The sequence below is a fragment of the Fukomys damarensis genome, unplaced genomic scaffold (assembly GCF_012274545.1).
Source record: "Fukomys damarensis isolate Sample0158 unplaced genomic scaffold, DMR_v1.0_HiC HiC_scaffold_29, whole genome shotgun sequence".
Classification (NCBI taxonomy): domain Eukaryota; kingdom Metazoa; phylum Chordata; class Mammalia; order Rodentia; family Bathyergidae; genus Fukomys; species Fukomys damarensis.
The window spans coordinates 9,520,222-9,541,831 of record NW_022900941.1 but is presented as its reverse complement, the minus strand read 5'-3'; the positions used below and the strand labels follow the sequence as shown (position 1 = coordinate 9,541,831).

At 42.5% G+C, this 21,610-nt stretch overlaps 2 protein-coding genes across 9 annotated transcripts in view; one reads left to right on the top strand and one right to left on the bottom strand.

Moving 5' to 3' along the window:
* The window catches only part of Sctr (secretin receptor), a 72,134-nt gene extending 60,860 nt beyond the window's left edge, over positions 1 to 11,274 (bottom strand). Inside the window, exon 1 of one of the 4 annotated variants that reach the window (XM_010632296.2) lies at positions 10,966 to 11,274. Coding sequence is in view for 1 of the 4 variants with exons in the window: in XM_010632306.2 (XP_010630608.1) it covers positions 10,966 to 10,984 (19 nt within the window). In the remaining 3 variants the exon portion in view is untranslated. The remainder of the gene's footprint in view (positions 1 to 10,965) is intronic. The other 3 variants (XM_010632302.2, XM_010632306.2, XM_010632300.2) reach the window with 3 other exon arrangements.
* Positions 11,275 to 11,281: 7 nt separating this feature from the next.
* Positions 11,282 to 21,610, top strand: part of Cfap221 (cilia and flagella associated protein 221) — a 100,905-nt gene continuing 90,576 nt past the window's right edge. The window contains exons 1-3 of one of the 5 annotated variants that reach the window (XR_002025621.2): positions 11,282 to 11,471; positions 12,717 to 12,898; positions 15,471 to 15,571. Coding sequence is in view for 4 of the 5 variants with exons in the window: in XM_010632308.3 (XP_010630610.1) it covers positions 12,763 to 12,898; positions 15,471 to 15,571 (237 nt within the window). In the remaining variant the exon portion in view is untranslated. The other 4 variants (XM_010632308.3, XM_010632309.3, XM_019208693.2 and 1 more) reach the window with 4 other exon arrangements.

The following is a 21,610-nucleotide window of genomic DNA, read 5'->3' as shown; positions in this document are numbered from 1 at the left end:
GGCGCCGCCGGCCGCCGGCCTGTGCGTTCTCCCAGCTCCGACGCTCAGTGGCCCGCCCACGGGCCCGGACCCTGGGAAGCCCCTGTTCCTCCAGTAGCCATGAGGGAGCCACCTGACCCGGCCCTTGGCGGTCCCAGGACTGCTGTTCCTGGGACCTGGAGCCCGTGCGAGCTCGCTAAGCCGCGCGACCCTTTGATAAGAACTCAGCGCTGCCCGCGCCTCCACCCAGCGGGGTCTGGCGGGGAGGAGGAGAGGCGGGGGAGCTCGGCCCAGCCCGGGACGCTGCACCCCTCCCTTCAACTCCAGCCCAGGAAGAGCAGTCTGCCGGGAGTCTATGACCTAAGCCACAGGATTGTAGGGTGCCAATGGGCAACTGACCGCAACAACACAGTAGTAAAACTCAGCCTCAGGTTCAAAGACGCAGGGACTTGGTAAATACTATTGCCTGTTCCGTGGGGCAGATATCTTGAACTTTATCTCCGATTGCCACTTTTCTTCATATTAAAGGCATATTCCAGGAAGCCTCACTCCCATTACCTCCATCACCCAAGGAAGCCTTTGATGATCAGGTGAGAACAAGGAGGGCCTGCTGGTCCACCCAGACATCTGGGGACAGAGCTGACCCTGAGCTGCCTGGTTGGAGGCTTTCTATGTCCTGGGGTCCCTGGGAGGCTGTTTAAGCATTCGGCAGATGTTCCCCGTGACCAACTCAACCTGAATGAGTCTCAGTGCTGGGCAGGATGCCGTCTGCCCCTCAGTTCAGGGACCCCAGTTTTTCTTTCTGTGCACTGGACTCACTCCCTTCCCTCTGGTGTCTTCTTTCTTGCCCTTTCTCCCAGACACTACATCCACATCACTCAAAGCCCTAAGTGATATCAATACCCTTTTGACAGAAAAGAACTTGAGAGCAGAGGAGGTTCCATTATACAGCCAGGTGCCCGCAACTCTGAAACTCCACCGGAGGAAAGCCTAGGTCCTAGGTGCTGGCCTCTGCTCAGAGTGCTAAGCAGCTATTAAAGGAACAAGCTCCAGCCCCTAGCAGCCCTCCTCCCAAGAAGTCTGTTATTGTGAAGATGGGGTTGGCAAATTCCAACAGAAACACTAAAGGGAAGAGGGGGCGTTTTCAGCAATGTGCTCAGCCCACATCAACCTAAAGCATACTCGCAACCACTGACTCCCTTCTAGAAACATATTCTATGCAAATAATCACTGAGGGCCTGATGAAATAAGTGCGGGGTGTGTGTGCAAGTATTATAGCAGTAGCAAGGAGCAGATGTCGGTGGAAGAGGAATCCTGAGCCCCTCCTGGATGCTTTTCTCTTCTTGGAGAGCAACACTTAACCCTTCCGACCTTTCTCCTTGTTCATTAACACATACACATGCACACACAGAATTGTGCACACACACAAGCACAGGTGAGGCTAGCTCTACGGGCGGATGCATTTGGGATAAGGAACCCCCATGAGTTCTAGTCACTCCCCCTTCCTTTACCACCTCACCTTCCTAGGAAGGGCCCTAACTGGATGAACCTGGGCCAAGCTGTGACTGATTGGCGGCCAAGGCTCCTGCACTCCACCCCATTGGTCTAATGCCCTCTGTGACAGGATGGAGGTCTACTTAATTCTGGGGTTTAGTGTTGGGAAACCTGCTTACCCACAAATATGAACAGCATTCTCCAAGACCAGCTTTATTACTAATAAAAGTAATATTTTGCACTGGAGTTAGTGTAGAGCATTATGAAGCCCTGGACGTGGTCCTCAACATGACAAAGAATGAAAGAAGGCAGGCAGGCAGAAAGGAAGGAAGGGGAAGGGAAGAGAAAAGAGAAAGAAAGAAAGATGATATAGGCCCCATTTCCCTTAATCTTATTTCTCAATTGGTTCAACTCTAGGTATTAATTTTTCAATTGAATGACATAAAACCAAACCCATGAAAATGAAATCTGTGCTCTATACCAGAGCCTTATGATGCCCAATGAAAAAGCAAAACATTTTTTCTGGATAAGTCAATAACCGTGTGGCCTGTGGCAAGCCATTTTTCCTTAAGTGGGAAGCTACCAACCTCAGAGTTGAGCAAAGAGATTGCAGTGCTCTGCGAAAGGCATCTTACAAGCTTTGGATGCAATCAGTAGCTTGTGAAGCCTGACCAAGGAAACAATATCATATGTAAAGTTGGGAAGGGGACGGGAGGGAGGGGAGGGAGTGGGGAAACAATGTACGGAGTTTGTAGAACTTTGGGGGTGTGTTATCATATCTGTTTCTCCAAGACTACATGATGAAGGGTGAGACCTTGAGCCTTGGGGAAGATAAGCATTTGTTCTATTAACACAGCTAACAAGCGAAGGAGTTGGGATTTGAACTCAAGACAGCCCCAGCCTGTGCCCTAGGGTTCTCTTGGGGCTTCTGAAGCAAGTTTGCCAGTTTTATTTTTTTCTCTGACTGGTGGTAGAAGCCACAGTAGGGGGCCTGGCAGAAGATAACACCATTGTTCAAATGGTTTGATTGAAAAAGAATTTAATGAAAGGATTATGGCTGGACACACTGGAGCATGTCTGTTATCTCAGGTCCTCAAGAGGCTGAGGCAGGGGGATCACAAGTTTAAGGCCAGTCTGGGCAACTTGGTGGGGCCCTGTTCCAAAGTAAAAAAAAAAAAGGCTAGGGATATAGCTTAATGGTGGAGCACTTGCCTAGCATGCACGAGGATCTGGTTCAGTCCCCTGGATGACAAAGAAGAAAACAAAAAGAAAGATTATATGCAGAGGGTAGGCAGGAAGCAGCAAGGAGCAGGGAAGCATCAAAGATCGACCACAATAAGTCTGAAGAGTGAGAGACACTCTCCTCAACTAAACTCTAGTTAGGCTCCTGGACCATCTTCTCACATAAATATCTTTGGCTCTGTCCTGTCTTCATTCTCCCTGGCCTGGTCTTAGCAAGAATCCTGCTCAGTTAATTCCATAAGAACCCCCACCTATCCTGGGTCATCATATCTGGTGATAGTTTCTCCTTTCCTCCTCATCTTGGATATATGTCCTGGCTTGCCCACAGCAATAATCTTGTGGGTAGGTTTAGCTAGAATCTCCTCAGCCTTGGTATCTGCTCTTAGTGACTTTTTATCCATCAACCTCTAACTACTTCTTGGCTATAAATCCCTACTGGCCCTCACTGTATTGGAGTTTAGCCCCATCTCTCTCCCCTGTTGATCATATCTCTATTGCGGTACTTTTGAATAAAGTCCTCCATAATGTAAATGCTGACATTTTAGCAAATTTCAGACTAATTTTTTTTCTTTAACAAGGGGAAAGGAGCCAAAGCAGTGTTCCCAGAAGCTGGCGAGAGCTATCTTGGAAGAGGGGCCACTCAGAGGAACCTAACCATAATTAAATGGAGCTATCATCAAAATGGTGGCAAAAACACTAACAGGCAGCAGAATAAATATACTCTCTCTTCTCTGGGGTTTTTGTGACAGTCTTAATTTCTTGTGTGTGTTTTTGTTTTGTTTTGTTTTGTTTTCAGTGTTGGGGTTGGAACCCAGGACCTTACAAATGCTAGGCAAGTGCTCTGGCACTATACCCCCAGCCATTTTTCTTCTTGACATTCAGAACAGCCTCTCAGGGAGAGGAGACATACTTTCAGTTTTGGTTGGCTTTCTGACCAAATAGCATATGAAGAGAAGTTTATTTCAGCTTAGTTTTGGAGGTTCCCACCATGATCAGTTAGGCCTGAGGCAAGGCAGCACTTCATGGTGGGAGCACATGGTAGAAAAAACCCACTTCTATCAGATTCAGGGAGCAAAAAAGAAAAATCTGAGACCTATAACCCCCTTCAAGGGCTCATCCCCATCTCCTAAAGGTGCTACCACCTTCTAATACCATCATCCTGGGACAAAGCCTGTAACACATGGGGCTTTAGGGGACATTTAAGATCCAACTGCAGCAGACTATAGTTCTTGATGGGGGCAGGAGAAAACTCTGGATGAGCATGTGTGACTATACTGCAATGACGATTGGCCATTGTGGGGGGAACACCACATTCTACCTCTATAACTATATTATAACCCCATGAGAGACAGAGAGAGGCTACACCTTTGGCCTTGATTACATTTTATGTCTAATTCTATTCCCTTTCTTCCAGTCCCATGGCAGATGAAAGTGGAACCTATAAACTGGAGTCACGACCATTCCAAATATTGGAAAGTTTCAGTTGCGCTGTTTATATAATGGTTACCCTGAGGATGAGAGAGCCTGTATTTTGCTAGGGTAAATTTCTCCAGTGGCTCCATACTGATGCTCTTATCACCCCAGTAAGGCAAACAGTAAGGGCAAATATAAATCCAAAAAATAAAAATTAAATTAAAAACTTCCCTGGTGCCAAGAAGGAAAGAGATCATCTCCTCTCTCTTTTCTCTCAGTATTCCTTTCAGAAAGACTTTCTCTGACTTTTCCTAAAAGTGAAACAAGCCCCTCTTGGGAGCTTTGCATCCAAGGATATCTTTTTGGGAGTCTTGGAACCACTTCATTGAACTGTGAGGTCAGGGAGGAAGGTGCCCTAACCTCCCTGCCTCTGAGGGAATTTAGCTTAGGTGTTTGGCTCTTGGTTTCAACTTTCTTCTAATGTAAAAGACATACAAAGTTTTCTTCTTCCTTTGGATGAAGACAATTAAAGTGTGTGTATGTGTACCCTTCCAGCCATATAAAAGGGTAAGATTTCTATTTGTCTTTGCAGTACCTTCTGTAGAGAGCCCATGATGTACATGTAGTCTGGTTTGAGCTTGTTTCATTATAAAGTGGTCTCACTCTTCATTTTGTGGAGAGCATTCATCAGGTTGACCATACATCTTTTATTATTATTATTTCCAATAATAATAAATGTTTGTTGGATAAATAACATTCATTCAGTGAGTATTTACTGAGCAGCTACTCTGTTCCAGGTGCTATGCTAGGATGACAGAGGCTGGGGAAATAGCCTTTAGCTACCTTGGCCCATGCATAAGGCCAAAGTGTTATGACTGCGCTTTCTCCCAGGAGATCCAAGAAGATGGCTGTTACTTAAGACTTAAGATACTTGTGTTTTTGATCATCCTTTCTAATAAAACAACCATAATGCGGTCTGCATTTTGAGTTTTTAGCCTTAAACCCAAGGCCTATTTTTTTTCTTGCCTGAAGTAGGAAAATGATTAGAGCAAGCACCCTTTGTTTTTTGTTTGTTTTGTTTTGTTTTGTTTTGGTACCGGGGATTGAACTCAGGGCCTTGTGCTTGTGAGGCAGGTGGCAAAACCACTGAGCTTAAATCTCTGTCCCTGTCCAAACATTTTTTTTTCCAGGACACTCGGATGTATTTTATGAGAATAGCAGGGTCACAGAGTCACAATCACACACAAACATACATGCTGCAGTATACGCCTGCTGTGCCAAGACAAAGGTACTCTCTTTTTCCACTGATAGATGCTGCGAACCTGGCCATTAGAGCCCTCCTTTCTGTGCTCTGCTATATCTGTAGCCAGGCCAAGAGGGCCAACAATAGTTAAAATGGCTGCATCAGATCCCAAGTTAAGATGATTTTTTCCCAGTAATCCTGAGCTCCAATTTTTTCTTCTGCCCTTGGAGATAACAATCTTACTTATTTCAGGCAGCTGTTGTGAAAATTAAGTGATATAATAGGTGTAGGGCATCCATCCAACCATCCGTTCATCTGTCCATTCACTCATCTGTCCATCCATCCAAACATCCATCCAGCAACCCGTCTGGTGAATGCTGCCAACGTGGTGAGCACTGCAGGGAACTGGGGGAGATTCAGGTAACTCCCAGTGTAGACAGACCATAAGGGGCCACGAGGGGCACGTTCACACTGACCATGGCCAAGCGAACCCCGCTAGACACCCGGGGGCATGGAGGAGCCAGAGCCCACAGCCAGCAGCAACGGCACCACCAGACTCCAGTCCACTAGGAAGGCAGGGAGCAAGGCCAGCTGCCACCACCCAGTTATCTTATGGAGTCCTCCTTGTCCAAACATTTTGAATCACACATATCTGTGTTATGTTTTCAGACAGCAACTTCTGAATAATAAGACAATATATGTTAAACCTCTTGTATCTTTGTTAATGAAAAACAGAACAACATAAAAAAGGAGACTTGTGTCATCACACGTGGGACAAACCTATTGGTTGGCGGACGTAAGCAGCTGCAGAATGTGTGGCAGGTGACACTGCACGTGTGATAATGCTATAAAAGCAGACAGTAAGGAGCGACAAGACGAAGCTTGGCGGATTAATGCATCAGCTTCAGTCCTGTCACCACGCTTGTAGGTGAACTGCATTTCAATATCAACAAAGTTGGGTTTGCCTGTCCAGCCACCATTCCTCCTTCTGAAAGAAGAACCTTCCCCTTCCCATTCTCAGATCATGTGGCTTGGGGACAAAAGCAGCCCTAAGGCTGAGAACATGACCAGACCTGGACAAGGAGGGTCACTACCTCCCAAACAACTAAGCACAGTGGCTCAACCAACGCCAGTAGAGTAACTCTATCAGGACCCCTGCATCGGCATTTTGACCCCATCACCCACGACCTGGCTGAGAATGAAGCCACGTGGACTAGAAGAAACCAAAGGGTGGAGAGCAGCGTACCTCTCACATTAGCATCGTCACAGTGTTACTGAAGATTTGAAGGAGCCTCACTTCTCCCTTCTCTCTTCTCCTTCTTCCCTCTTCCCTTGTCCATCTCCCATTTAAATCAATTGACATCACTTGTAACTGCAAGAGCCCTGACCTGTACCTGAGGAAGGCCTCCCTGAGGAAACAATATTTGAGCTGAAAGGGCTGAGTTAGAGGTAGAGGAACAAGGACAGCACTGGGGACGGGGGAGAAATTAGCCCCCCCTGGGTGTCTGGGTCTAAGGTCCTCACCAAAGAGCCACACAAATGCAAAGAACTCTCCAGGCCTTCAGGTATGGAATAAACCTAACATACAGCCCTGTTCTCCCCTGACTGTCAGCTTTACCAGGAGCTGAGCTAATGTATTATTGATGAGCCATAAATAATGGGGCAGGAGTGATTTCCAATTCAGTCTTGAAGTACAAAGTAGAAGACTGACATTTTCATGAGGTTTTTATGGTCCACAATCATTGTTTACACTCTGGAAATGCATGCTAACTTTCTTAGGAAAACAGGTTTTTCTCTACTTTATAAACATCCTCCTCTATTTGTCAGTACCCTTTTGAATATTTATTTGAAATACTACAGTTAAAGTAGGTCAAATAAAAGAGATCAAATAAAACCATACCTGAAAGAAAATGTTGCTAGTACTTCCAAGCTGTGTCTTCACTGGATGGAGCAAAGAAAGATCAGATGCACCCGAGCTCCCAGAGGACTCCCACCCAGACATTGGCCCAGAGAAAAGAATGTTGGCATTCCGAAAGGCTGAGGCAGGAGGACCACAACTTGAGCCCAGCCTGAGAACTTAGTGACTTAGCAAAACACTAAAAAGGGCTGTGGATGTAGCTCAGTGCAAAGTCCTAGGTTCGATCCCTAGTAACGCACAGAGACACACACACACAGACGTGGGAGGTGGGGAGAAAAAATGTTGGCAACACACAAAACTGGGTTCATAGGGCTGGGGATTTAGCTCAGTGGTTCTGCCACCTGCCTCATAAGTGCAAGGTTCCAAGTTCGATGCCTGCTACCAAAGGCGGGGGGTGGGCATTAAATCCTGATTTAATCATAAATTAACCATATGACATTGGGCAAGTTACCTGAGTTCTCCAAGCCTCAATTTCCTCATATGGGGAAAGTAATGTCCATCATTTAGCATTTTCTTTTCTTTCTTTCTTTAAATTTTATTTTGAGACAGAGTCTTGACTTGTTTCTTAGAATAGCCTTCAATAAGCCAGATCTCCCTGCTGCAGCCTCCCAAATATCTGGGATTACAGTTGTGCACCACTGCATCCGGCTTGAAGTTAAAAGTAATTTCACTGTATTTAAATTATTGGTCCAGAGCCTTATTCCTGCTCTCAGGTGACAGCATTACATCATCTGATGATTCTTCCTCTAAGCTTTCAAGTCTTCCAACTGAAGCACCAGACATCAGTGAGAAGAAACAAGCCTTCACTGCTGTGTCTTGTCTGAATTCCTATCCCTACTCTGGGTTAGAACAAGAGTAAATGAATGCAGTTGTTTCAAATCACTGTTTGGAAGTAACTTGTTATAGAGCAATAAATAATAAATACAACATTGTGGGCTGGGGATTTAACTCAGTGGCATCACTCCTGCCTCACAAGCAGAAGATCCTGAGTTTGATCCCCAGTACCAAAAATAAATAAATAAATAAAACATAATTTTTAAAGTTTGCAAGATAAAAATTCTGACAGTACAATCAAATAGCAAGCTGAGGGAAAATTGCAACTGTTATCACAGAACGAAAGATGAGTGTCTTTAATATGTAAAAAGCACCAACAATTCAATAACAGAAAGACTAGGAATCAAATGGAAACATCAGTAAATCATATGTACTCACAGAAGAAAAAAATATAAACATCTCCTAAACATGAAAACATGCTCACCTTTACTCATTTGAGAAAGCAAAATCAAAACTACTCTTGTAATACTATGTTTTACCTATCAGAGCAGTAAAAATAGAAAAATTTTATACTTGTTGCTGATACTATAAGAAAACAAATGGTCTCAAACATGACAGGTAAGCATAGGAATAGATGCAATACCTATGGAGAGTAGTAATTTGGCAACAGTTAGCAATGTTACAAATTCACAGATTCTTTGACTACAACACTTATACTCTTACATACACTCACATGTAAATGAATGGACACATGCATAATCTTGTAGAAATGGCGCCCAACTGTATAAATAACACACTGACTATAGCAGCATAAGATCTGAAACAACCTAAATATTCAACAATAAAAACCGAGCAAATAAATTATTGAATATTATACAGTCATAAAAGAGAACAATGAGGTGCTTTATACACAGATGTGGAATGATTATACAGATAAATTTTTAAGTGAAAAAGAAAGAAGAGCAAGCTATTTAGGCTCTAAACAAAGGATAGAGTTTTTACAAATAAAAGCATGTCTTATATGTTCCTAAAAGATAAATATGGAGCATGAGTTACCCCTGGGAAAGGAAATTTGACAGCTAAGAGACAGAAATGGGGAGTTTTTTGTAACTTTTTGAATTATATGAATATATTTCTTGATTTCCAACAATATATAGGATTAAATTTTTCTTTACTTGTTTATTTCTGTTTGACAGTGAAGATCAAACCTGGGGCCTTGTGGATGGCAGGCAAGTACTCTACCACTGAGCTACAGCCCCTATGATTTAAATTTTGGAAATCACTTGGTGTAACACATTAAGGTCTCAACTGTTTGTGAGGTTCCATCATGTGAGATCGGTGTGCCAGTTGAGGAGTACACAATAGTGAGAGAGAAAGTCTTCCCCAGAGGTCTCCCAGAAGCTTTCCCCTCATATCACTGTGGCCAGAATGGGATTATATACCCAGCCCTGAACCAATCCTGGTAAAGTGCAGGAGGGGGTGAGAACTTCCATGACTGGCCTACATTAATTAGGAAACACTGCTAGAACTGGGGGGCTGGGGAGAACACTGACCAAAGTTGGGGTTCTGTACAAAAGAAAGCAGAATAGGTAACGGACACAGTACACATATGAAGACATGCAGTTTGGTTAACTGCTTATATAGAAACCTAAATATTATCTATATACCAAGGGAAATAATTTTTCCCAACAAAATATTAAGTACAGATTTTAAAATGTTACCCAATGCCCATTAAAAATTGGATGAAAGCAAATATCTTGTGATTGAGCTGGGATGGAAAGATCAGAGACTGTGGGAAGCAGCACTTATTCTCTTGAAATCTACACCTTTGTTGGAGCAACAAAACAGAGAGAATTAAACCTATTACATAGGCAAATGAAATTTTCATTCCCTTGACCAACAGTTACTGAGTAATCATTAGGAGCAATGAATTGTGTTAAGTGTTGTGGGAGACCCAAGGATTAAGTACAGGGCCCTCCCACTAAGAATTCTGCGATGTAAGACACGTACACAAATAATTGTTGGTGCAGTATATAAATATATAACCACTATAAAGAGAGAAAGATGGCGGAACAAATGTTTTAAAAGCCCATAGGAGGAAGAGTCCTTCCGATCTTGGGGTCTAGAAGGAGGGAGAGGGTGACTCTTACCTAGTGTTGGCCTTGAAAGATGGAGATATTTTTATTAAGCTATAATGGTGATGGGAGGAAGGGACTAGAGAATAAAAAGAAGAAAAAAATGAACATTCTCAGTTGGGAGAGAGATACATCCAGCCTAACAATTAACAGTGTAGAAAGCAGGTAGCCTCTTAGGATGCCTAAATGATCTGTTAACAACAGAAACCCATAAATAATATCAAGCAAGTATCAAGCCATCCAAGGAAAAGAGACAAAAACAGATCCTAAGAATATGGAAACCTGGGCAACCTAAATTAAGAAAAATGTCCCTGGATGAGCAGAGTAAGAAGGATAAGGCAGGAGATCGGAGGAGCGGGAGGGTTTTCATGCTTATAATCCCTACGTATCGATATCAAGGACAAAAACAGTTTGCAACAACAAAAGAGATGGAGGACCATTTGTTGATTACAAGAGACAAGACATAGCAATCTATCCCAATGTGTGATTTTACTGCATGTGAATTCTGATTCAAACTGGCAAACACTGGGGGAGAGGAGTTATGACATTTATGAGGCAATCGGGTAAAATATATTAGGGTATATGAAATTATTATAATTTTAAGGGTTTTTTTTTTAAGAATCCGTATCTTTTGGAGGCATATTCTGAAATATGTATAGATTAAGTGATATACGGGGCGTTTTTCAAAATAATACAGAGTGAGGGAAAGGTCGGGATGAACCAAGAATGGCCATGGTTGCAGAGCTCCGTCGCACCACTCCGCTTACCTGAAATAAACTGTATCATTCAGGCGTCCAGGACTGCAGGTCTTTGGGAGAAGCTCCACCCACTGAGCTTGAGAGGCCCCGCCCCATGTGTCCTACTTCTTATCCGCTTCCCCAAATTGTCTATTTATGGTGTCTCCGCACTTTCTCATTTCCCCCGGAAACCCATCGCCCTCCCATATCATAAAATGCGCTCTCTGTTCTTCCCCAGGTTCCCTAGACGGCCCCGCGCCTGGACGTTATCCGCGGCCTTTGGCCCTCAGCCGCGGCCTCTCAGCTCCGCCCTCACCTCACGTCCTGAAGGCGTTTGGTTGCGTCCAGCTGCGCACCCTGGGAGCGCGTCCGCGTCGTCATGGCGACGCTGGGAGCTGGTGCCGGCGCTCGCCGAATCCTACTTGGGAACCTTCTCCAGTGTGAGCGACTTCAGGGGTGTCTCAAAGGCGGCCGAGAGCCAAAGCCGAGCTGCGAGGCGGCCGGAGCCCCGGGCAAGTGAAGAAGTGAAGCCAAAAGTCAGCCCGGGCCGGGGGTGGAGCGGAGGTCGGGCCCAAAGAGTTTAAAAGAGGACTGGGGTGGTGCGTAGGTAGCAGAGAAGAGGCCTGTGACCAGGCTGTCAGGGGCTTCTGGGTGAGAGGGCCAGGAGACTAAACATGGGGTGGAGGCTATGGAGACAAGTTCAGTGGACGTAGGCAAGATACGTGAGCGCCGTTTCGTTCTTCTACCTGCCTGAAGTTCAGGCCGGGAATTTGAGGGACCAGGAGATGAAACAGGGTCTGGTCGTAAACTTAGAACAGCCTTCTGGGATGTTCGTGAGAGGTGCTAGCTAGGGAGAGGAACTGGAGAGGAAGTGACAGCTAAAAGTGCTTTCTAAAAGTGATGGTTAAGCACCTTCTTCAGTGTATTCACTGTTTCGCTTGATGATGTGGATTCCTGAGACGCCAAAGCTATGAATCTTCTAAGGAAAAACAAAAATGCACACACATGGTTTTACATTGTTTTACTTTCTGGGTTTCACAGAAGCAGCCTCCTGGCCTGAACAAAAGCCTCAATTTAAGGGTCTTAGTTATGGAAGATAGAAGGAAATGTGGGATCTGTAAATGCAATTGCAAGGCAATCAATCATTAGTGTCAAGTGAGAAATAACTGCTAAAGAACGCTAAAGGGTGTTGGGTCAGTGTGGACTGCATGAGAAGTGAGGGATTTCAAATATGTCGAGAGAAGGCAAGTGTTGGACTGAGACCCACAGAGATCCTAAGAATGTCCCCAGCTCTCTACATCTGGCTGACCACTGACTTCGCTATCTCGTTATCTCCTAATAGCAATGTGGACCCTGAAAGTGACTTACAAATGCCAATGCCCCAAAAACAGTTCATCCAAATGTTGAAGGGGTCCACAGTCACATACCCCTAAGAAACTGATTTGGAGAAATTTCAGAAAGGAGCAGCCTGTTGAACTGCTTCCCTCAACATTTTCCAAATTTATTTCAGCGTGAGAACCTTTGTGTACCCACAAAGTATCACGTGAGAACATTTGGGGAAAGCTCTCGAAGACCATGGAAAGGTGTGGAGTGGTGGCACACACTGAGTCACGATGTGTGGTGTGAGAAGACGAATCGGACAGCTGTGTGTGGGAGTGGAGTAGCTAAGGGAGACAAGAAGTAGGGAGGCCTGAACCACTCAGAGACAAGAGGTACATTTGTCGGAACTGAGGGCGGCAAAGTGCACGGGGATGATTATACTGCTGCTCTTTTCCCCACAGGAAATGACCTTTGGCTCCGGAAGGAAGACTCATTTTTCTTGATAAAATGGCAGCAGTGAAAACTCCCGGCCAAGAACTAAAGAATGTGGAAGAAACCTTCAATAATGAAATGCCCCTCCTTTTGAAGAGCCTAGTAGAGGAGCCCAAGAAAAGGGAAGTGCCGAATCACCTCCTCGAATCAAGTAAGTGGCTGGGGAACAGACGTGTTTTACAGCTCACATCTTCCCAGGGGATCCAAAGTCCAGAAAGCTGAATGGAATTTTGGTGCTGATTTATCTATATTGTTTTATAGGATCATAATGGTTTCTTTTTTTTTTTTACTATTAAGAACAATAGTTCTGTTTACATCTAGCCACTTGAATGGTAGATTTTTATGATACAAGTTACTTGCGAAGTTCTGTATCTGCCTCTGCTGCCTGTTTCTCACCCTCATTGGTCACAGGGACTCTTAACAGTATTTCCCTCCTGGCCAGACTGTCCTCCTGTCCATTTTCTTTCTAGAATCCTGCGTGACCCATCTCTCTCTTGCTTGAATACTCTCTATGGTTCCCCTTGCATACAGAGTAAAGTTGTATGATCTGAACTTGACCATCCAGTGCCATCCCCAGTTCATCCCCCTCTCCAGCCACGAATTACCCTGCTGCTTCAGATCACCAGCAGTTTACACCTTGCTGCCTTTTCTTGTGCTATTGTTGAGCCACAAAACCATGGAATATCCTATACCAAGGGTAATCAAAAACTGCAGTGAGTATTTGAATTTAAAAATGTATTACAGTAAAAGATACATTAGTCACCCTCAAAATACTCCCCCTTATTTCAAACACATTTGTCCCACACTCTTTGATTAGTAGTTCTGGAAATCCCCTTTCTTGCCTTTATGAGGTGTAATAAAAACAATATAGTGAATGCAGCTGCCAAGTGCCATCCAACAGAAAGGCAGGCTCATAAAAATATTACAGTGTGTCCTCCCTCACCCACCTTATTCACCAGATCTGGCATTGTGCACCTTCTGGCTCTTCCCCAAAGCCAAAATGACCATGAAAGGTAAACATTTGAATTAATTTAAAGTATTGAGGCAGCCATGCAATGCGGCGAAAGCCATTCAAGAAGAAGGACTTCCAAAATTGCTTCAGAAAGTGATAAAAATGATGGCATAAGTGTGTTCAAAGTGAGGATGCGTATTTTGAAGGAGATTAATGGCAGTGTATCTTTTATTATAATAAATTCTAAAATTTAAACGCCCTGTATTTTTGTCTCTTTGTAGTTCTTATGGAAAAAGTGAATCATCTTCCCTGCATTACTGTCATTTAATCCACCCACAGCAACTTCATGAAATACATTCTTTTTCAGTCTTACTGTTGGGGAAACAGACTCAGTGAGGTCTGTGATTTTCCTGAGATGGTACACCTCAGCTGGTGCCCACCTGGCAGAGCCCACAGCTAGTCTTTGTCACCAAGCCTGATTTCCCCATTCATCCTTCAAGACCAAGCTTAAATATCAGTGATGTAGTATTTGGTGTGACACTTTGGTCACTGTAGAACTGGTGAAGTGCATGCAGATTGGCGTACTTCGTAACCGGGTGTTAGCAGAAGAATGCTAATTTTACATCTGCTTTGTGGCCCTAAAAAAAAAAATCTTTCAAAATTAAAAAAAATGCTGAATGAGGATAATTTCAGCACTTGAAAATGACCGAGTGATAAGAACCAGAAATCACCAGTGGCCCTAAAATGCCATCATGACCCCACTCCAGCCCTTCAGTTTGGCCCAAAGCTGATGACAGCATGACAAGACACTAGGAAGAAAGTGGCACTAAACAGTTCTCCCACACTTCAGATTGTCCCAGGACTGAGGGGGGAACATGGGTGGGGTATGGATGTCTGTCTGTGTCACAGCCACAAGGTTATTATTTATATCATTTATCTGGGCTTGGTTTTTGACAACTGGCTGTGAGCTAGTTTCTTAACTCTGTTAAATCTCAGCTCCCTCCTCTTCACTGTGGAAATAATAGCTCATAGGGTTGGAGCGAGGATTATAAACAAATGCACGAGAGCCCTGCCTGACACAAAACAGGGAAGGAATGAAAAGGGTCATGTAGTGGGGTCTCAGTGCCTTTTCCCCATGCCTTTGCTTTGGCCCACATAAAAAGCTTGGAAAAGGTTTAGAGATCTGAATCCCTCTGTGAGCTCAGTTGTCTTAACCTTGTCCTTAGCACTTAAAAAAAAAATACATTCACATTACAACAAAGGTAATTCAAGGCTTTAATGTCTACAGCAATACTCAGAGCATTAAGATTACTTTACATCATGTTGTAATGCTATCTGGAGGAAGTCAAGTAATAAAAGTTAAATGAACAGTAATAAACACATGATGTTTGAATTCTTTGAACTGCATATTCATGACATAATAAGTAATATCAATGTTAAATCAATGATACGGAATATGGTTTTTATAAGCTGATGTTTCATTAGAAAGATAAGTATAATGTGTGAAGAGAAAATTATTTTAGTAGGTCATAAACATGATGTGAATTTGCTCTGTAGTGGGAGCATCTCCCAAATGATGCTTAAAAACAGAGGAAGGAGTCTGCTTATTTGGAAACAGATAATTAATCTTGTTGACAGCTGTATCTAGTGTCTAAAACTTTCATGTGCTTAAAATGTCCTAAATTAAAGAGAGCCCATGTTAATAGGATCTTCTTTAATGTAATCTTTCCTGTGATGTCTCAGTATGTTCTTATCTACCTTGTTTTTATAGAGACTTATGCCAACCTTCTGAATAATAAGGCAATACAGGCAAGACCTGGCATCGTGCATTTTGGAGGCTATCAGATCGAAAAACAGCACCAACAAAGTCTGGTAGGTACTTCCCAAGAGCTATAATTAGTTATAATAATGAAATTACATGAATGTTCTGTATTTATATTATTCATTTACCTAAAAAGCAGCATGATCAGTTGAACTGCTGGGCAAAAAAAGTAGTTCCATGGTGATGAATTTTAAAGATGCATCAGTATCCTCAAAAAAATTACTTCCTCTTGGCCGAAGGCTCCTCCCAACACTCTTTTCAAATAAGGAAAGGACTGTCTTTTTCCTGTGAGTTCCCACCAGCATCCCATTTAAGCTTTGGGGTCAGATGCCTATGCCTCAATCAGTCATCTGGCCAGTGAGGATTTGTTGAAGTCTGGAGAAGGCAAAGTCAGCCCCACTGAACAGACTGCAGAAGAGGCAGGCGAAAGGCTGAATTTAAAGTAGCCAGAACCCACAGTGACTGAGATTGTGCCGTAGACCCACAAGGAAAACCAGTCCTGTTGGGTCCCCTTCATTGATCTGGAAGTTGACCAGAGGAGGCTGTGTGTGACTTCAGGATCCCTCCTGTACAACCAATGCAAAACTGTACCTAAGCACTTATATCAGCTCTCCAGCCTCTGTGACCTCACCATGATCCCCTAAAGTTACACCGGACAGGATATTTCAGAAGTGCTCCACACAGGGCCTGAGATGTGAACCAAACTGGCCTCTGGGCAGGGTTGAGGTTGGGCATAGGTGAGCTCTCTTCCTGTAGCCTTTTGAGACCCTTTGTTTCTATTGATGTTCCCCCTCTGGCCCTGTCCCTAGCCACAACAGACTACTTTTGGTGCATTCTTAAAAGCAATGTCTTAAAGAGATCATTTTAAGGTAGAGTTCCTATTATTATGTTAGACTCTTTAGAGGGAGGACCATTACTGGAAGAAACTGAAAAATGCCAAAGCTGTCAGGAAATGATTAGATTTCTACAGGCAGTCCCCGTTTTCTGGGGGAGAATGCCGTTTCCTTAGGTCCTGTTGCACTTAAGTGAACAGGGAGAGAATCAATCCAGAGAGGAACCTGATAAGGGCCACATACTTCCGCTTAGCAAGAGGACTTGGATTTAAAATTGTGACTAGGAACTTCACCCACAAGCCTCCAAGCACACTATGATAGCAGATGGCATCAAGACCAAAGTTAATGATTCATTTTGGAGCTTACTTTTCCTTATTGAACTTTCCTGTCTAGGTTATGGTGGGATAGAGCTAAAGTATCGTTTGTGATTACTCACTGAATAAACCAACTGGATATCAAATGCTGAACTAGGATTTCATTATTTGCTCTTTATTATACTCTCTTAGACAGCTTCATTGAAATGTAATTAACATGCCATTAATTCACACATTAACAATACTCGGTGATTTTTAAGAGATTCATATATTTGTGCAGCCATTAGCACAATGTAGGTTTAGAGCATTTTATCACCCAGAAAGAAATCTTACAGCCCATTATCAGTCCCTTCCCAGTCTGCACTCTGTCTGATCCCCCATCCCTCACCCCACCCCATCCCGTCCTATGCAGACAGTCTTCTCTCTCCTGAATCTAGATGTACTCATTCTGGGCATTTCGCGTGAATAAAATCACACATGTTGTCCTTCGTGTGGGCTCCTTTCGGTTAGCACCATGTTTACCAAGCTCTGGCATGAGTCAGTACTTTATTCCTTCCGAAGGCTCTGTTGTGTGGCTAAACCACATGTATCTATCCATTCGTCTGTTGGTGGACATTTATGGGTTTTTTTTTCACTTCGGTGCTATGATGAATAATTCTGCTGTGAACATTCATGCACATGCTTTTGCGTTGGCATATTTTTCAGTTCTCGTGAATATAGATCTATGAGGCAGCTGTTGCATATGTGGTATATAAATTTTCCGTAGCTGCCATTGCAAAGTACCACAAATTTAAGATATTGAATATATAGCCAAGCATGGTGGGGCATGCCTTTAATCCTAGCATTTGGGAGGCTGAGGCAGGAGGATCACCAGTGAGTTTGAGGCCAGCCTGAACTACATAGTGAGACTTTGTCTTGAAAAAATAAAAATAAAATAAAAGTATAAATTTACTTTATTTTAAAATAAGAATTTAGGCCAGAGTCTAAATCAAGATGTTAGTAAGACTGTGCTCCCTCCAAGGCATTTGGTGAGAGTCTTCCAGGTTCTGGTGGCTCTAGGTGTCCTTGGCTTGTGGCTGCATCACTTCAATTTCTGCCTCCATCTTCACATGGCCTTCCTCTTTCACTCCCTGTGTTTTCTCCTTTGCTTTGTTTTTTTGTTTGCTTGTTTTTTGTTTTTTGAGACAGGGTCTCACTATGTAGTTGAGACTGACCTGAAACTCACTTTGTAGCCCAGGCTGGCCTCAAACTCACAGCGATCCTCCTGCCTCAGCCTCCCGAGTGCTGGGATACAGGCGTGCACCACCACGCCTGGCTACTCTCCTCTGCTTTGTAAAGGACATTTGCCATTGGATTTAGGGCCTAACCATGTAATCTAGAATAAACCATCTCAAGACTGTCAGTCTAACTTCTGTAAAGACCTTTTTCCCAAGAAGGCCACATTCACAGGTTTCAGTGTGGCAAATCTTTTCACAACCACCGTTCAACTCACTACAGTTTGATTTGTACTTATTTAATTGTTAATGATTCTGGGAACCTTTTCATGAGTTTACTGGCTATTTGTTACCTTCCTTGGAGAAATGCTTGTTCAGATCCATATGCATTTTATATTTAAGTGATACGTCCTTTTATCCTTGAGTTTTAGGAGTTCTTTATCTATTTTGGATACAAGTCATTTTCAGATATATGACTAGCAAGTATTTTCTCCCATTCTGTGAGTTATCTTTTAACTCTTTTAATAATGTCCATTGCAGCACAAAAACTTTAATTTTGATTAAGTCCAATTGGTTTGTTTTTTCTCTTGTCATTTATCCTTTTGATGTCACTTCTAAGGACCCACTGACAAATTTGAGATCATAAAGATTTTCTTCTAGTTTTTGTTTAATTTTATAGTTTTAATGTAAATATATGTGGTTCACTTTAATTTTTATGTATCATTTAATTTGGGAATTCAACTTTAGTCTTTCTCATGTTCCAGTATGTCTTGAAAAGATTATTCTTTTCTCCATGGAGTAGCCTTGATACCCTTGTTGAAATGAATTGACCATAAAAGTCAGTGACTGGGCTTTCATTTCTACCCCACTGATCTGTATGTCTCTGTTAATGGCAATACAGCACTTGATTACTGTAGCAATTCTGTATGAATTTTAGGATCCATTTGTCAGTTTCTTTTAAAAAAATAGCTGGGATTTTTGAGTCATGTTGAATCAATCTGGGACTGTTGAGATCCTAGTTTCATGGTGCTGGGGATTGAACCTAGATCCTTGTACCTGCTAGGCAGGTGCTGTACCACCCAGCTATATCCACAGCCCTTGCCCCATTTTTATTTTCAAGAGAGGGTTCACTAAGTTGCCTAGGCTGGCCTTGAAATTGTGACCATTCTGACTCAGCCTCCTAAGTAACTGGGTTTACAGGTGCACACCACCATGTTCAGCTGACTATTGTGATCCTAATAATAAGTCACAATTCTTCTGATAGTTGTTTCATAATTTTATGACTAGGTTTAGGGTTTTTTTGTTTTGTTTTGTTTTGTTTTTTGGCTTGTATTCATGCAGGGCAAGAGGGCTTATGGTCCTTAAAATACTTTCTTTGAAGTCATAAAAGTCCTATTTAGCTTGCTAAGATCCTCCTAGTTTCAAAAAATATTGACATTCTTTACAGGATGTCAATTATTAGAGCTAATCATTAACTGGTAATGTAAAAGTTACCATGCCAAAATAAACAGCAGCGTTTTTAAACTGGCTGTTTTTTTTTTGCTTATTATAATATCAATAGTTCTAGTAATGTTACTAAATTTAAGATTATTTTGCTCTCTTCATGATTTTAATCATATCAATTATATACTTTGCTGTTAATGTATCTAATTAACCAATTTTATCTATTATTTTATCAGAAGTAAAGTTGTAGTGTTTGGTATATATCATGTTGAGTGGATGGTTTTCTTCCATTTAATTCCCTGCGGTTAGTAAGAATATCCATTATGAACTAAACAAGGTGCTGAGGCACTATGGGAAATGCTAAGGTGAACAAAATCTAGGAGTTTCCCATGCAGTGGAATATGACAGGAAGAAGTAAAAAAAAACTAAAATGCTCTGTGGAGATAAGGTACCATCTCGCCCATGTCACAGGGAATAAGAAAGGCTTGTAGAGGAGAAGCCAAGTGGACGATACAGAGGTAAAAGGGGAAGTAGGGAGAAGACATTACATTCTTAGAGGAAGACATCACTAGAAGTTCAGAGTGAGCTGGCATGTAGCATACTTGGATGCCACTATGTAATAAGATTTACCTGGACTGTGGACCGTGTGGCAGGAAGTAAGGATGGGGAAAGTGGGAAATATGATTTGGCATGAAAATGTCAACATGTAGAACGTTATTATAATTCAGATAGCCTAGAAAGTTAATGGATTGTTTTCGTACACAGGAATGATGCACTTGAGAGAAATGAGACCAATTTCACAAAATTTTAGAGGTGGATCTTGTTTCCTACCTTTTCTTTCATTATTATCCCATAAGAAAATGTTAATGAGAGAAAAAAAATAACTGAGAAATCAGATTTTGTCATGTGGTATTGAGCTATGGAAGGTCCCAAGCCATTGTAATATCTAAGATTGTCGTCCTCCCGAGGAGCAGCTTTCGTTCCATTAGCGGGTGATAGGTGTCACTCCTGTTGAGAATGCCTGCAGAAGGGAATTTGATTGAATTATCGAAAAGATCTGAAGCCTCAACTCTGCTTCACTCCACTGGAGAGCAGAAGAACATCTTCCATTTGTATCGCCCATCCCTCGGCACCTAGCACAATGCCTGACACACAGAAGGCATTCAACAAATGCTTGTGAAGGAATCAGATTGAACTCACTTTCTTGGAAGAGAATGACTTGTCAAAGGCTCACTAATCATACCGCTTCTATCAGGCATTAAAACAAACAGAAATAGGGCTGGGGATTTAGCTCAGTGGTTCCAGCGCCTGCCTTGCAAGCACAAGGACCTAAGTTCAATCCCCAGTACCAAAAAAAAAAAAAAAAAAAAAAAAAAAAACCCTAAAACAAATAGATAAAAGTGTAAAATGATTTCATCTTAATAACATTCTGAGATATACTGGAAGAGCCAGCCTCCTGTTTCCACCAGCGAAGTTAAAGAGAAGCCTAAAGTAATCACCTTGAGATTCTGGCCAAACAAGGAGGAAAATCCAACAACTCTGCTTTTATCTTGGTCCTGCTGCAGGAAACTATCTATGCAAGTTGCCCTAGAGTGAAATGATTGAATGTGTGCTTAAAACTACAATAAATTGTTCATTAACGTTTGGGATCAGTCCAACTCTGGCTAAAAGAACTAAAACATCTTGCTTGTATTCATATTAAAATCCCTGCTTCCATGTACTTTAAAATTTGAAATAATGGTCCCAGCGCTTTCAAAATCAAGACCTCTTACATTACTTTTCCTCTTTGAGGAAAGATTTTTGCCTAGGAAATTACGCTTATTAAGTAAATAACCCATCAGTTTTCCTAGGAGACCATTGGTGTTGCTTTTGCCAGACACAAACAAAATTGTTAGCCCATGAAGCCACGTCTTAAATAAAGGAACAGTTCCATCTGGCTTTTTGAAATAATAACATTGCTTTTCAATTCCCTGTGACAGCTTTCAAGGACCCCCGGGATCTGACTTTTCAAAATTAGAGCCACAAATCTTGAAGGTTTCTATTCAGGATGTGGGGACTGGCAGGGAATTGAAGGCATAATATAAACATGGTACAGTGTTCTAGAACATCAATTTTACTCTCGCATTTTAGAAAAATGAAGTGTAGAATAAAATTTTAGGGTAAAATGCATGACTGACACACATGATAAAGTAAAACAGAATTTGTAGGGCTGTTTGAATTTGGCCCCAGTGTCCTGGGGTGAAATACCGATTTTCTCTGAGGTGATGCACCACTGGGGGGAGGTG